The sequence below is a fragment of the Macrosteles quadrilineatus genome, unplaced genomic scaffold (genome assembly GCF_028750875.1).
Source record: "Macrosteles quadrilineatus isolate MER2022 unplaced genomic scaffold, UCM_ALF_1.0 Scaffold_6__1_contigs__length_79288215, whole genome shotgun sequence".
Lineage (NCBI taxonomy): Eukaryota > Metazoa > Arthropoda > Insecta > Hemiptera > Cicadellidae > Macrosteles > Macrosteles quadrilineatus.
In genome coordinates, this window is record NW_026542599.1 from 15,266,469 (window position 1) to 15,282,462 (window position 15,994).

The 15,994-nt window shown below is 36.6% G+C and overlaps 1 protein-coding gene across 3 annotated transcripts in view; it reads right to left on the minus strand.

The window, feature by feature from the left end:
* Positions 1–15,994, minus strand: part of LOC128996467 (dnaJ homolog subfamily C member 13-like) — a 57,977-nt gene that overhangs the window by 11,092 nt on the left and 30,891 nt on the right. For all 3 annotated transcript variants that reach the window (XR_008491048.1, XM_054421823.1, XM_054421822.1), the window contains exons 21-33: positions 15,806–15,926; positions 13,788–13,952; positions 12,918–13,072; positions 11,417–11,618; positions 10,356–10,547; positions 9,646–9,781; positions 8,553–8,737; positions 6,823–7,014; positions 5,629–5,808; positions 3,914–4,072; positions 2,825–3,043; positions 2,048–2,189; positions 13–167 (exon numbers count right to left, since the gene is read on the minus strand). Coding sequence is in view for 2 of the 3 variants with exons in the window: in XM_054421823.1 (XP_054277798.1) it covers positions 13–167; positions 2,048–2,189; positions 2,825–3,043; positions 3,914–4,072; positions 5,629–5,808; positions 6,823–7,014; positions 8,553–8,737; positions 9,646–9,781; positions 10,356–10,547; positions 11,417–11,618; positions 12,918–13,072; positions 13,788–13,952; positions 15,806–15,926 (2,203 nt within the window). In the remaining variant the exon portion in view is untranslated. The remainder of the gene's footprint in view (positions 1–12; positions 168–2,047; positions 2,190–2,824; positions 3,044–3,913; positions 4,073–5,628; positions 5,809–6,822; positions 7,015–8,552; positions 8,738–9,645; positions 9,782–10,355; positions 10,548–11,416; positions 11,619–12,917; positions 13,073–13,787; positions 13,953–15,805; positions 15,927–15,994) is intronic.

Sequence of the window (15,994 nt, forward strand, 5' to 3'; positions counted from 1 at the left end):
ATGTATACTCACCAAAACGTTGCTGGCAGCGATGTCACTGATACACTCCTGATTACGCGTGACAGCGCTGATCACGGCCAGTGTCGACTGTTGTATCGGACGGCAAGAGTCCAGGCTGAGCAGAGGAAACAACAGTCTGAAGTGACCAATACACTGCATCTCCAGGCCTGCGGAAAACATTTTTTGGTACTTTGGTATTATACGGACCGGGACCACATCTAATAATTATAACCTAACCTAACCTAACCTAGCCTAGCCTAACCTAACAGTGTACAATGTTAGGTTAGGTTAGGTTGGGAAGATTTTGTTATTCAAACTAATTAAAATCTTGTTTGGAAGTCAATTTATAGGTGTGGTCAGTATAATAGCAAAGTACCCATTATTTTATCACAAAGAGATCGGTGTGTTGTTTAAACTCATTTGATCGTTTGCTATGTTTGCATAGTCCTGTGTGTGCAACTTGTGAAGCATAGGGATGACACAGTACAGGATAATGTGTGAAAAGAAGTTAAAATGTGCACAACGTCCGTCTCACAGCTACACCTAATATGTAAAACATTATTATTGGTAAATCTGATCACTTAACACTCGACTATTTTCTAATTACTTTTATGTATGCAGTGGAAACTCCAGTGTGCTTCTTAACAAATTTTTGTCCTATTGAAGTTATTGGAATAGCCTAATGTTAAATGTTAGTAGTGATAATATTTAAAATGATTTTCTTCAGCTTATTTCATTATAATGAGGCTCTTTGGTCTCCAAGATACAACAGTTGTATTTTATTACAAAAAATACTGAATGCTTGTGATTTGCGCAACATAAAATTTTCGAAATGGAAATCCTTTGATCTATAGTATTATTTAATTTTTTTAGGGGAAAAAGGAGCTTGGTTTTATGAGCTTGTTAAGGAGAAAAGAAAGATACACAACTAACTCACCCCAAGAAAGAGTCCCAGGAACACAAAAATGTAACACGTTTAACTGATATTTTACCGCTTTCAGGCAAATATTACTACCTCTGAAGAAGTCCCTGAAAGGGACGAAATATCAGTTAAATGTGTAACTTTTTTGTGCTTTTAACTTCCTGGGGATCTTTCTTTAGATGAGTTAGTTGTGTATCCTTCCTTTCTCCTTAACCTCTAGTATTATTTAGTATTAGGATAACTGGCATATTTAATCAACAATTATTTAACTAAAAAGTCTATATGGTAGCAGAAACCAAGTTAAATGTCTCCTTACCAAATACTGGGTGAAACAATTAAAAAGTCTTGCTTTACAAATATGCTAATGTGCTAAATTAAAAAGCAACTAGAAAGCAAATACAATAAAACAAAAAAGGAAAAAAAAATAAACATACCTTGGTTACACAAATCCTGGGTTTCTAAATAAGAACACATTTGGAGGTTTTACTTTAAGGAAACATAAACACAGTACAATATTAATCAATGATTAACCAAGAAAAAACAATAATTTAAACTGGGTTTTCTAATTGGATTTGTCAGCCTTCCTTGATGCGTTTAAAATAGTGTTAGGAAAAAAATACTAATTAAGATCCAACACATACAGTTCTATATGTAAGAAAGGGTTAACATTCTGCACAAAACTAAGAGGGAATTTCTAACATGAAAAGTCTGTAGATGCAGCATGTAATTAATTGGTATTGCAAATTTCTTTTTAAAAACTTATCTACATCTTCACCAGGGTAATAATTTCTTATTAAACTGCCTTAAAATGTCAAGACCAACTGGGTTACCACTATAATGGTGAACAAAGTTGGAGATTTCCTTTTAACTTTGTACAATTAAATCTTCAGTTCTACTGGATCAATTTTGTTAAATAATTTGCTGTGTAAGGCATAAACTCTTTGAGTTGCTTTTTCATATTTATAGCGGTGAGTAAAGTTATAAAGCATTAACACCTCGATATTCATTTATAAACACCTGTTATTAAGGTCCGATTTAAATTAAAAAAGTTTGGATTCGATTGAGATAGTAAAGTAGGTAGTTAAGTAAATTACAAATTGCAACAACATTTACAAAACTGCTCACCAGGATTGCTGTTGACAACGTTGCCAAGCGCATGTAATGCCATTGTCACTCTGTCGTTGCGCTCAGTGTCAGACTCATCGTTTGGCGAAGGTTGGTTCATCCTCACAAACTCCAGCAGATCCAGGAGAAATCCTTTAGCATTCTAGAAACAGAAAGGAATTGGGAAACCAAACAGGCGATCAACCATAAAAGGCTAGCTTGGACTCTTTCCCGTTCAGGTAAGCTTGCTATCATCACAATCCTGAAAACCTAAGCCCTTGTGCTCTTATCCTTGATCATCCATAAAGTTCAACCTGTGAAATGATTAGTCAAAACAATGCTTGACTTCTCTGAATTGTTGAATGGAGATAAAAACCACCAATTACTAAAGTACACATAAAATACAACAAAAAAACAACAACAAAAACGATAAAAAAGCGTTAGAAACACTAGGTAATTAATAAATATCAACATATTAAAACTTCTCAAATTCTCATTGAATAGATCAAATTCAGCTTTTGCAGTTGATGGGATGGAAAATCCCCAAAGTAGTTTTTAATAAATATTTAAAAAATTTAAGACAGAGAAAGAAATGTGACCCACTAAAATTAAAATCAATCCTGAATTTACATTTAAGCAATTGCCTTATCTAAAATCTTTCGGATATCAATGTTTTAGCTTGATATGACAAATAAGCTCCTCAGGGAATTCCACAGCTGAATTTGCTCGTAGAAATCTTTTTTTAGATTTATAAAAAAACCGGCATTGAAGACAGCATTGTTTAACTGCTACACTTACCTTGATGGGGAATGTTGGCTGACTGTTGTACAGTCTGATGAACACGTTGCCTATGACCAGCTCCGTGGCATGACTAGAGTAGGCAAACTCTACATCAGTCAGGGGTCCGTATTCTCTTTGGCTACATTGTGTTTCTAGGAAGTCTTGTAGTTCTGCTCGTGTCGTATTGTCCCACATCAAGTACGGGTTTTCACTGTTGCTAGTTAGAAGTTTCAAGACCTGGACATATTTTAGTGTTTACAATGTGTACTTTTATTACGTTAGATACGCGATAAAAAGGTTTTCATACCACAATTATTTTGTCGCATTTCAAGATGGACAAATTTAAGAATATTTCAACACAAACTGAAGATACATGCAGTGTGTAAAAATATCTAGTGTAGTTGTGTGACTGATTAAGACGGTAAAACTCCAATAATCCAAATCACCAATTATTTGGATAAGTTGCAGTTTTCAGTAATCCCTTGCATGTTTTAATGAGAGCCAATCATGTCTAACATGCTCGAATCTACTGTAATGTTGCATCTATAGCCAGCCGATTAATCATCTGCCTGGTGTCACTTTATTGTATATTTTTTTCTTGAAAAATCCAACGACATATATTTTTTTCTGGATAGGATCCAGCCACAATTAATCCGGCTAATCTTATTCTACTGTAGCAGTTTACAAATACCATTGACAAGGCTTTTTACTTAATTGAAGATTTTTACAGAACTACAATTTAGAAATTTTTTTTAAGTGTTTAATTTTAAGTTAAAAGTTTTAATGTTAAATATTTTATGTATGGATTTAATTTTGACAATGCACCTATTCTAAATGTTATGACATGTATGGAATGTTTTGTGCAAATAAAGTCTATGTCTATGTCTATGTATGTCCACTTGTTGAACTGGGTTTAGTTTCAAATTACGGTATCAAAAACTACTTTTCTCAACACTACACTAGAAAAAATTATAGATTCTATGACTGAAATGTTAAAATAACTTTCAAGACGTTATGACTATGAATATTTACACAGCAACATTCAACAATCATTCAACAAACAAAATTTTTATCTGAGGTTGGAATTATTTACAGTAGAGCCAATACCTTCTCCGGTTGGTCTTCAGCGAACAAGCCAGCCAGGTAGGGAGTCAGTAGCTTTCCTAGGATACTTTTGACCACAGCGTTGTTGGGACTGTCCTTCTCATAGCCTCCTAGTCTGGCACAGGCACTCACTGACAACTTGGCTAGTCTGTTGGCCACCTCCTGCAGAAGTAAAAATGGATACTTAAATGTTTTAAAAAATCCAGGAAAAATTATATTTTTGACCTTTGAATGGCATCAAATTTTCATGGAACGAGATTTTTCCAACTGTCAATGATTTAGACACAAATCCTAGTGCCCATCATGTATCCACAATCGCATTAGATATCACAGATTTTAGCGGAAAGGTTTATGATGGCTCTACAATTGCGGGAAGATAATAATAATGCTGTAATCACATATATTTTCTACTGGGTAACAGTGGTAACCAAACAGAAATGACATTATACAGTAGACTCTTGAAAATTCAAAATTGGTGGGCCAAGCATATAAATTTGAATTATCAAGAGTTTTGAATTATCAAGAGTTAGATTTATCGGGAGAAAAATAAACCATTCGAATTACAGAGAGTTCATTTGTTTAATACATACAAAGGTACAGCACGTTACAATAAAACATCATACCGTATTTTAGTACACTTTTAAACAATCAACGGCATATTTTTCAGTTACTGTAGTTGCAAAGAAATCTGTTATTTACCGCTATATATTTCACCAATAGCTGAACTATCAGCTGTCGACAACTACGTTTGTGCTCAAGGAGATGTCATGCAATCTAGAGATCGGATTGCCAACTTAGAAAAACAAGTCAGCGAACTAACTCAGATTAATGCTCTAACTAAACAAACATCAAAACGTCCAACACTAGCCTACCATGGGAACAGGATGTACTGTACTGTATAGTTTCCTGTTATAACAGGAAGAGATCACTTCGAATTATAGAGTGTTTTACCGACTAAACTTCGAATCACTGCGTGACTTTGATTTATAGAGTGTTTTTTCGACGAAACTTCGAATTACAGCATGACTTCGATTTACAGAGTGTTAACCAACGAAACTTCGAATTACTGAGTTACTTTGAATTATAGAGTGTTTTTCCGACGAAACTTCAAATTACTGCGTGTTACAAATTTACCTGCCCTCTATTTGGACTTTGAAATACCGAGTGTATCAAAATGCATGGTAAAAATTTGAAATATTGAGAGATTCTCTAGGGACTGAGCCTTCATTTTGAATTATCGAAAGTTTTGAATTATCAAGTGTTTGAATTACCAAGAGTGGACTGTAAGTTATAAGAAGTGAAACCAATTAAAGTTTCCCTTGTTGCATGGGAAGAAAAATCCATTATATTTCCTGTCTAAATAATTTGGAAGAAAATAATATCCATCCAATCTCGTTTCAAAAAAAAAGTACAATTCCATTGTAACTTGGCCAGTTAGTCCGAACACAAAGTGCATTACCTACCAGTAGATGATTAGTCATGACTACCAGTAATGCACCTTGTGTTTTGACTACTAGGTGTTTGTTTTATAAATGTCGTTTTTGTATGTGTTTGTGTGTCCTAGAAGAGTAATATATAGAGCTGACGACCTAATTCATCAATGAGAATAGTGTGTTGATGCTCTTAACCTCGAGATGTGCTCTTAGTAGCACAAAACAGCTGTATTTATAACAACAACGATCAATTGAGGCAACAGGTAATCTAAACCTTTTCATTACCTGATTGTTAGCGTCCTCTGACCTCTCCACCCCACATTCCTCCAGAGTGTAATCGTAGGAGAACATGAATGTGAGAAGATACCACAACACTCCGTTGTTTAGTAGACTCTGTTGTAGTCTGGGGTCTGCGGCTAGGTTCCTCACACACACAACCACCTCAGAACACAGCTTGGTCAAGTTCTGTAAAAATAATATATTAAACTTTAGCATCAGTCCAAGGGTTTTTCCATTTCATTTCAGTAAATCTTAATTCCTTTACGTAAAACCATGAACAAAATATATCTTGTTTCACCAAACCTGATCGAGACAGGATTCAATCCAATCTAAAAAGTGGTTTCCTGGCTGGAGACACAATGAATTAGACAGCCTAGTCAATAATTTGATCCGATTGGTCTACCACACTTACAGAATTGGTCCATAAAAAGCTAGGGGTCTGCAGACCAGAATTTTTACTTCGGGTCAGGTTTCGGGCGAAAATAAAGTTACATTAGAAAGTTGTTTATAAATATTGTAATAATACAGTACTACAACTAGTTTAAATGCAATATATTACTGATAATGATCTCCCCCACTACGCAGTGAAATTGTCCACATCTACCACAGCAAATACATGAACATCTTTCGCAGTCATGGCAAAGAACACCTTATGTGGTCTAAGTGAAAACAAGAACGTATTCTGCGGTTACAAAGAAATCGAGAACATCTTCTCAAGTCAAGGCGGAATTGTAAACATCTTCCCCGGTCACGCTGAACTTTCGTTAACACCTTCTGCGGTTTGACAACATCATCAATGTTTCCCACAATCACAAAAAAAAACAAAAAAAAAAAAACTGTGCAAACCACACACGATGGTATTAAATTCATCAATTTTTAATTATGCACCTTTGCAGATGTTTCCTGTGGTCGCAAAATCAAACGGCTGGCTCGACCCAACCCGAACTAGACAATTATTCTTGGCCTGAAGCAATCCCTCAGGACAATTGTTGGCTCAACCCAACCTGACAATAAGACACCAAAAGCCTAAGTTTAAACTCAAACTTAACTCAGAATTAACAGCTGTTAGCCTTTCCGGTTTTTTCTATTATGGATTGTATGAGGATATTTATTATTTATTTATTTTACTTTTGTTGCGTCCTTCAAAGTCATGAGAAGAATCAAAGAATTCAAAGATCGTACTTTAAATTTAAAACTCACCTTAAAATGGAAAATCCTGACCAAGTCCTCAATAAGCTGTGGGAGCTTGGCAAATGTATCACGACAGGCAGGGAACTGAGCGGCCGCGCTGAAGCAGCGGACACAGTGAGTGCAAACCTGCACATTCATGTCTTTCTGTGCGGACGAGCGACTCAGCACGGACACACATCGAGAGAACGCAGCTAGCAGCACCTGTGAAATGTCACATGTGTTAAATTAGCTTGAGTACTTTTGATCTGTGATGGATAAAATCTAACTAAGTAGTAGGAAGGGAGATACATGTAACAGTTACTCATTGATTCAGAACTATCTCTCAAAGTTAAACAAGCCCTATCGGAATTGGAACGGTGGTTCAATATTAACGGTTTAAAAATGAATCAAGATAAAACCCAATTGGTAAAGTTTTGTACTGCTCAGGCAAGAGAGTTTAGTGACCAAAATTTATGTGTTCAAGATGATGCAAAATTTCTCGGATTGTACGTAGACTCAAATTTAAATTGGAACAAAAGCATTGAAAATTTGATTAGTAGACTGAATTCGGCATGTTATCAAATGATATGTTTAAGAAACACAATTGACTTAAAAACTCGTTTGATGTTATATTATGCATACTTCTATTCAATTCTTCAGTATGGAATTGAATTCTGGGGTTTTGCATCAAACATTGATTTAATTTTTAAGATACAAAAAAGGTTTTTAAGAATAATGATATTTGCTCCTTGGAGAACATCATGTAAACCTATTTTTAAAGAATTAGGGATAATGACTGTTCCGAGTTTAACCATTTTTAAAACACTTTTGATGGTGGAGGGAAATTTTGAAAAATTATCTAGTGAAAATGTCAAGCATAAGTACGATACTAGGTTTAAATATAATTTTCAATATCCGCGGCACCGTCTTTCATTAGTAGAAAAAACTCCGACATACATGGGCAAAAAGTTTTTTAATAAATTGTCTCAAGAGCTCAAAAACAGAATACAGTCTAAGCATTTCAAGAGCAGCCTTACTAATTTTCTTTTAAGGAAAACATATTATAGTATAGATGAGTTTTTATGTGATCAAGATGTGTAATTATTTGGTATTTTAAATGCAATGTTTAAGTTTATCTATTTTGACTACAACAATTATTTCTATTTTCATAGCATTAGTTTATTTTATTCTTTTATAACTCCTTAGTTTTAAGGTATTTGTATACTGTATTGACAATGTCACCTGTTTTATAGCATTGCTATATTCTGTAAACGTTATGTGACAATAAAGATTTATTTATTGATTGGTAATTTCCACCAAAATTTTTTCCAAGACACATTATAAAATTAACAACAAAACAGTTAAGAAATAGTTATTTGTGTAACTTGTGAGCGAAGTGGCACTTTGCTGCAAACGAGAGAAATGTTTACGCACAAGCCCTAGGCAAGTGTGGAAATTTTTTCGTGTGCATCAAAGGCAATTTGCAATCGTGTTACACATTATATTTTTCCTACATTTATTATAAAGCATAGAAATAATTAGTCTTTCAAACACTAAACAACACGTTTTAGGTTAGGTTAAATCCAAGCGTTGAACGGAATGGGAAACATACACAGCTGGTTGTAGTCGTAGTATCGTTAAGTGTTGCCAACCTATTTCCAAGCGTGCATGGAAGGATTACGTACATAATAAAAGCACACTGTATTGTGTTGTTAACACATAAGGCAAAGAATTTTCAAAACGCATAAACACAATCACACCTGAAAGCCTCCTTCCCTATTGAGTTCCTCTGCATTGAGTACAGAGCAGTTGATGGTGTGATGAGCCAACTCAGTGGCAGCAGACAACAACATTGCAGGCTTGGAGAACAGCTGTGCATCAGCAGTCTCCATCTGTATGGTCTTGATCAGCTGAGAATATCCTGCGTACTTGTACGGCTGCAGCTCTGAGGGATGCAACACATGTTAGTTTTACTATTGACTTTTAGATACGGAAAAAAACGGCTTCAGCAATCTGACCCATACTTAGCCATTACCTTGTCAACAACCTTAATCATGGGTACATGGTGGGAGTTACTTTATTTTATAGGGAAAATCACAAAAGTTGCAATAACTTTTGAACTGTAATTTTAACAACAGTGGGTATTGTTTAGTTTTGTTCAGAGGTAAAAGTACTATAACATGTTAAATGTTTATCAAAATGTTTCAGGCTGTTTTTGTAAAAAATTAGGTAATTGTTCCGTTATTTTATTTAAATTCAAAATATAAAAAAAATACTTGCAGACACTATAGATTAGTACCCACATCCAGACACACAGGGACATCAATTTTTAAGCATTGGTCAAGGTGGGCCAAAAATTAATATTCCCACCTAAAGCTTAATCTCACAAAAGGTTAACAAAAACAATACTTTCTTCAAATACCATGTATACGGGGGTACCACATTCAAAATATTCGTAACCATAATGATTTTATTATCAACTCAACGTAATAAGTCTTCTTTTTTTTCAAAAAAGAGGTTGGCGGCCCCTTTTAACCTTGCATTTGCCCGTCCACACAGACTAAGCGCCCGTGCGTGGATCGTTTACAGCAAAGCAAGGAGTGAGCCGGTACAGTACAAAGGTGAACTGTACTGATAAACTTTAGTGGCAGTGACCAGGATCCGAACCCACGACATCGCTGCCTTGGGCCCAAAGTCCGCAACGCTACCGACTGAGCCACCGACTCACGAACAAGTGAGTCTGACCACTTTGTCAGAGTGGTAAGCACAAACTTCTCCTTCTGGGACAATTTTCAACACTGCCACTACTAAGAATTAAGGTTGGAAAAGACTTTGCTATGAAATAACACTTACCCGTAGAATGGTTGTGGAACAAAATACTCTGTGTCTGTAGAATCAACACAATGTTATGAGGGTTTGGCCCATTTTCTGTCCACTGCTTGTTGCTGCAGAGAAACTCGTATGCCCGATTCACAGACAAGAAAGTTTCCTGAAACCAACCACGAATCATTAGAAATAGGCTAGGTGCAAGCTGAATTGGTAAATACCTCTTTATTCTGTGTGTGATTTGAATTTGTATAAGGATTTACTTGCTCCTTTAGTAGAAAACGTAACTGTTGATTAAAGTAGAGTTTGTCTATGTCATTTCATTTCAATGTCAAATCTTTTCCATTTCTGTTTAGTGTATCAAACATTAAATTGTACTCCCTCTCCTTTTAAAAATTGAATTTAAAAGTCAAGTCATTCATGAATATGACCCACTAGATCCAAGATAAGATTCTTTATTTGGTCGTTGAACCACAGTAGTAAATTTCATATGGTCATGAAATACAGTAATAGACCACGCTAAATTATGAAGACAGGTACATTACATGTAAAATATTACATATCAGGTACATGGTGACTAGACATTTTAAAACTGACTAGATTAAGTTGGCTATAAACATGTAAGCGAGAAATACAGAAATTATAGTAGTAGATAGTAGAAATGAACAATAAAATGTGAAAAGCAGTAAACACCATAAGAGGTAGAAGAGCACCCAAACGACTTAAAATCTTCTTACCTTTCCTTCTGGGTTCTTGTCCGGATGGTAAGTCTGCGCGAGCTTGTAGTAAGTTTTGCGTACAAGTGCCTCCTCGTGGTGTTGCCCCCTTGCTAGTCCCAGCGCCTCGTACGCGTCATCGACTGACATCTCCGGTGGCTTCTTCTCCACCTCCGCCTTCCACAGTTGAAGTACATCCTTCAGCAGCCCCACCTGAGGATCACAACTGTGGATTACAAGTCTTCTTCTATCCTTACAAGTTTTAAAGTTAGCTCCAACCTTGTGACAGCATTTTTACTAAAAACTGTTAGTAGAGCAACATTTCCTGGTAGGATTTCACTAATCTATAAGGACTCCTTGGTTCGTCTACTTGCTTAATGGTGTTTGTATCGAGAAGTATCTATTTGATTATCTTTGTATACAAATATGTTCCTCTCATAATTTGACCTTATTTGCACATCATGCTTTACATCCTTTTGGTGAAATATCACAAAGTTGGTTCAATAATAGAGAGTTTTGCTAAAGACCAGTTTTATCGATAAATTTAATATCTCTGACAACTCGCTCTTTTCTAAGACACCAGATATATCCCAATCTGATAAAAAAGTTAACAAAAATAAATAAATTGTAAAGCAGAGTGAACATTATTATGTGTGTGTGTATTTTAATTTTTTGTTAGAGGAACGTACTCCAAACACTCTATCACTATCTAACATTGAACTTGAAGTAAGAAAGCACCATTACAGCCAAATGACAAATGACATATGCATCCACCATCAACTCAACTTAAGATCAAATCAGCATCCAAATTTGAAATGAGCATTAATAAACACTTGGCGAAACAGACAATTTTAATTTAGAAGACTATTAGCTAAACAGACAATTTTAACTCAAAAGACTATTAGCTAAACAGACAATTTTAACTCGAAAGACTATTAGCTAAACAGACAATTTTAACTCAAAAGACTATTAGCTAAACAGACAATTTTAACTCAAAAGACTATTAGCTAAACATACAATTTTAACTCAAAAGACTACTAAATAAACCAACAATAAAAACAGGGTGTGTAAAAAAAACTCACCGGGTTCTTAATGGGCCAATTGGGGAACCGCTTGGTGTCGCACAGATGTCGCAAGTAGTAGATATTACAGAAAAGCTCATGCTCCAGCTGGGGATACCTGACCGCGGGGATGGCGATGTAACCGTACGGGGCTCTGGTGTTGCCCCGCAGACGGGGGGAATAGTCTGCCAGGTGTAACGCTATCTTCTCTATCAGCAACCTCCTGTAAATACATTTTCTGATCAGCTGGATATATCATTGTCTTAAGGTACTGATGTAGTCATATGATAAGCATGGACCAGCTAGGACATTAATTAAATAGCTTTCCGTTGAAGTCAATATCTTATTTTGACGTAAACAAATTCAAGTTGAACCCAGAACACAGTACTTGTGGCGCAACCATACTCGTGCACACTACGGTGTAAAGCCAAGTAATGTATATTTTTCAGAGTTATTTGTATTTATTTGCTTGTAGACAAGTATTCTCCCAAAAGTATCACTGAGCCAATAATAATGTTGCCTCCGTTGTGTTGTCCGTAACGTTGTGTATTGTTTTTTTTACAATCGTGATGGAAAATGTCCGCAATAAACCTGAAAAACAATAATGTCGTGTTTGCATTTCGAAGTGTCTACACCAGATTCTAGACGATCGTCGATAGACTCCGCGGTCACGCCGCGATTGTCGATAGACTCCACGGTCACGGCGCGATCGTCGGTAGGACTCCGCGGTCACGGCACGATCGTCAGTAGGACTCCGCGGTCACGGCGCGATCGTCGGTAGGACTCTGTGGTCACGGCGCGATCGTCGGTAGGACTCTGTGGTCACGACGCGATCGTCGGTAGGACTCCGCGGTCACGGCGCGATCGTCGGTAGGACTCTGCGGTCACGGCGCGATCGTCGGTATGACTCGCGGTCACGGCGCGATCGTCGGTAGGACTCCGCGGTCACGGCGCGATCGTCGGTAGGACTCCGCGGTCATGGCGCGATTGTCGAAATGACTTTGTCTCCTGCGTTCGCGGACCTATCGCTCGCAATAGCGGCGTCATCGGCACTCGCGAAGCGGCAAAATTGCCGACGATCTGACCAAATCCCGTCCCGAAAAATTCCCGAATCAAATGTAATCCCGTCCCGATAATCGGGAATATTTTTTTCCCAAAAAATTCCCGAAATTTCGGGACCCGTCCATCCCTAGCGATCAGTTCTCTTTCCTACCGTCCTCACGTCTAGCCTAGCCTGCGAGCCACCGAGAGCAGCGCTCCTAGATTCCGATGTAGACACTAGGAGATTCAACCTTGTTTTTCCGACTCAGTGAGAGTTATGAGGTATTCATTCTGTGTTTCTACATTCAACCTTATATTTCATAAATGGTCAATCCTTCAAAAGAGAATACACCTGGAGATGAGATGATTGTGATTAAATATTGTTGTTAGTTGTTAGACATGAAATACTATTGCAAGGTAAATGCATTGAAAGATACCAAAGATTACAGCCTCCCAACTTCCCACCAGAACCATAACTGACCTCATCTCCGAGTTCCAGATGGCCTCAGGAGTATCGTACTCTCCGAGGAATATCTGGGCAAACTTGTCAGCCCCGTGGTTTTCCAGGTAATAGACCATAGCTTCAGGCAACAGTTGGCCTAGCACACTGCGCTGCATCAGCTCCGAGGAGTTAGCCTAACAACACAATCAAGTATCAGGTAACTGGTGGAACATAACTCAAATGAGTCTACAAAGTGAAATCAATAGATTAAACCTGCTCTTTAAAGCTGTGTGAACGAAGCTAGTTAGCAGATAGGTCAGCTTCAAGTAAGACGCAAGGAACCTGCCCTGTAACCTACTTGCTCTACGGGCCTCGAGTAAACACGGTTTTTCAAAGATTTGTCATTCTAATGAATCAGAAGTAAAGTATTCATGATAACGCTTCCATGGTCACATTGTGTAGATCAGCGGTCTTCCGGGAATGACAAAGTTTTTCTCACTCTGTTTTCATGATCTGATATTGCTGGTTCGCGAAATCATTCAAGTGTATCCAGCCCTAAACATTCATGCAAAATTTAATCAAAGTCGGAACACACACATATTTAACAAATATAACAAAAATAGTGTTTTTAACCTCTGGGGACATCAAAATGAAAATGTAAATCAGTCTAGGTCTTGCAGCGATACCTATGCTAACCAATAGCTTGCAATAGCTTCTTCCCTAACAGGTTATTCACTAAAAATTACTTAATTGAACATAACTGTGAAAGACTTAAAGTAAAAACATTGGACTATTGGATACTGAAGTAGACATCCCATCTATATGGACTAGCTGTTGTCAATTTATATACATATACAGTGATGTACATTACAGCTTTATGACTGGGAATATAAATTTTACACTGCATACCTCATCCATCCGGAAAGACTGCTTGATATGTGTCATTTGCAGAAACTTGGCTATTGGCAGAACATTGGAACCGGTGTACATGAGTATGAAGTAGAACACTCCAGTAGTGTAAAGGTTGGCAGCATGTGCGTTGTATTCTGCCACCAAACACAACAGGGTGGCCACCTGCACAATGAAAAATGTATCAATGAAAAATATTGTAATATATTATCACTGTGTTTCAGATTTAATTGGTAATGTTTCCTGATAGTCCGTCATTTCTAAAGCTCGGCATCCATGCGGTTTATACGAAGCAGAATTCATGGGAATGTACTGGATTTTACTGATATAACTTAAAATGTTCCACCCATCACGCCCACCTCAATACATCCTTCTTTGACAAATGAAACTTTTAACTAAAAATGCTGTCAGTGAAAGTAAAACATTCTAAATTTTCTGTAAATTTTTAAGTTTTTGTATTACGCAAGAATGTAAACCTGGTCCAGGTATCATGACAAAATAATTCAAATATAGCAGGAGTGTGAACAGTTCTCTTGCAAAAAAAAAGTTAAACACGGAAGTTCCGAATAGAAAAGTTTAACATAAGTCTTGGCGAACCTGTAAAGGATGTTTGTCCCATAAAACCCTAAACCGGTGTCAATTACCCATTCAGTAGCAAACTACAGAACTCAGCAGTATAACGTTGCTTTTGACATTTGAATTTACCACTATTTAGGAATATTGAGAACGACACACACCAGTAACGCAAGTCAGTAGCCTACTGTCGGGGAAAAAAGTTTAGACACTCGAGTTTGGAGCTCTACAGAAAAGTAACCAACTAACTTAGAAAAACACGTAGTATATATAAATTTTCGTTGTTTTATTCTACGTATTCCTGTGAAAACAAAAATTTTTTAGCTCTTTTAGGAAATTTTTTATGACAGTCGGAAGGTAAAAACTGCCTGTTTTTAGAGTAACAAAAACCATCTTATGACTTTGAAAATTCGCACAATGTAAACTAAACGGCAGAACTTTATCAAACTTTAATACAATATGGACACATATATACTGAACTAATTTGTGTAGTTTCAGAATTTTTACCCTACCCAAAAAGTTTTTGTTGTAACTGTTGTAAATCAACTTTTTCTCAAAAACGGCAAACGCTAGAAAAAAAATTAAAAGCTTGTTTTGGAGGTGATTGGTTTTGTATTTGAAATATCGATACTGATCAACCAAATTGTTACGCATGTTATTTATATAAATTAACAAAAAACTGGATGATCTCGCGCTTGCAAGGGGTGCAGACGCCATCACCCACTCAGGAATCCAGTGCAGTGTTGCCACGATGGACCTTGACCGAGCGTAAGGTGATTCACACAGTGTGTGTCACTGACTGACTCACATGAAATATGTTTTACATTCTTCCAAAGGGTCGAAAGTATTACCACCCCAAATATGGGTGCTAAATCTAAATTGTCAGATTCGGAATATGCAATGATTGTCAGTGCTATATGTTTTTTTTAGAAGTGTGGGAGTGACCATGGAGGTCCAAAACCCTCATTAGAAAAGGTGATGGGAAATGGTTAATAATTAATAATAACTGCTGTTCAGTTTTGACAGAAAAGTTGATTTACAAAAGTTACAACAAAAACTAACTAAGTTTTTGGGTAGGGTAAAAATTCTGAAACTACACAAATTAGTTCAGTATATATGTGTCCATATTGTATTAAAGTTTGATAAAGTTCTGCCGTTTAGTTTACATTGTGCGAATTTTCAAAGTCATAAGATGGTTTTTGTTACTCTAAAAACAGGCAGTTTTTACCTTCCGACTGTCATAAAAAATTTCCTAAAAGAGCTAAAAAATTTTTGTTTTCACAGGAATACGTAGAATAAAACAACAAAAATTTATATATACTACGTGTTTTTCTAAGTTAGTTGGTTACTTTTCTGTAGAGCTCCAAACTCGAGTGTCTAAACTTTTTTCCCTGACAGTAGGCCTAATTATTTCATATGATTAGTAACAAGCTAGAGCGAGGTACCTTCTCCACTAGTGTGGGGTCAAAGGTCAGCAGCAGTTGTACCACATGAGGCAGACATTGGTCACTCGTCAGTATCCTCTTGATGCGAGGTATCGGCCAGATCACAGCTTCGTCTTGATCTCTACAACCATAATATCATAAAGAAATTTAATAGACGTAATGAAATTACTATTGTTTTGTCAAATGGAG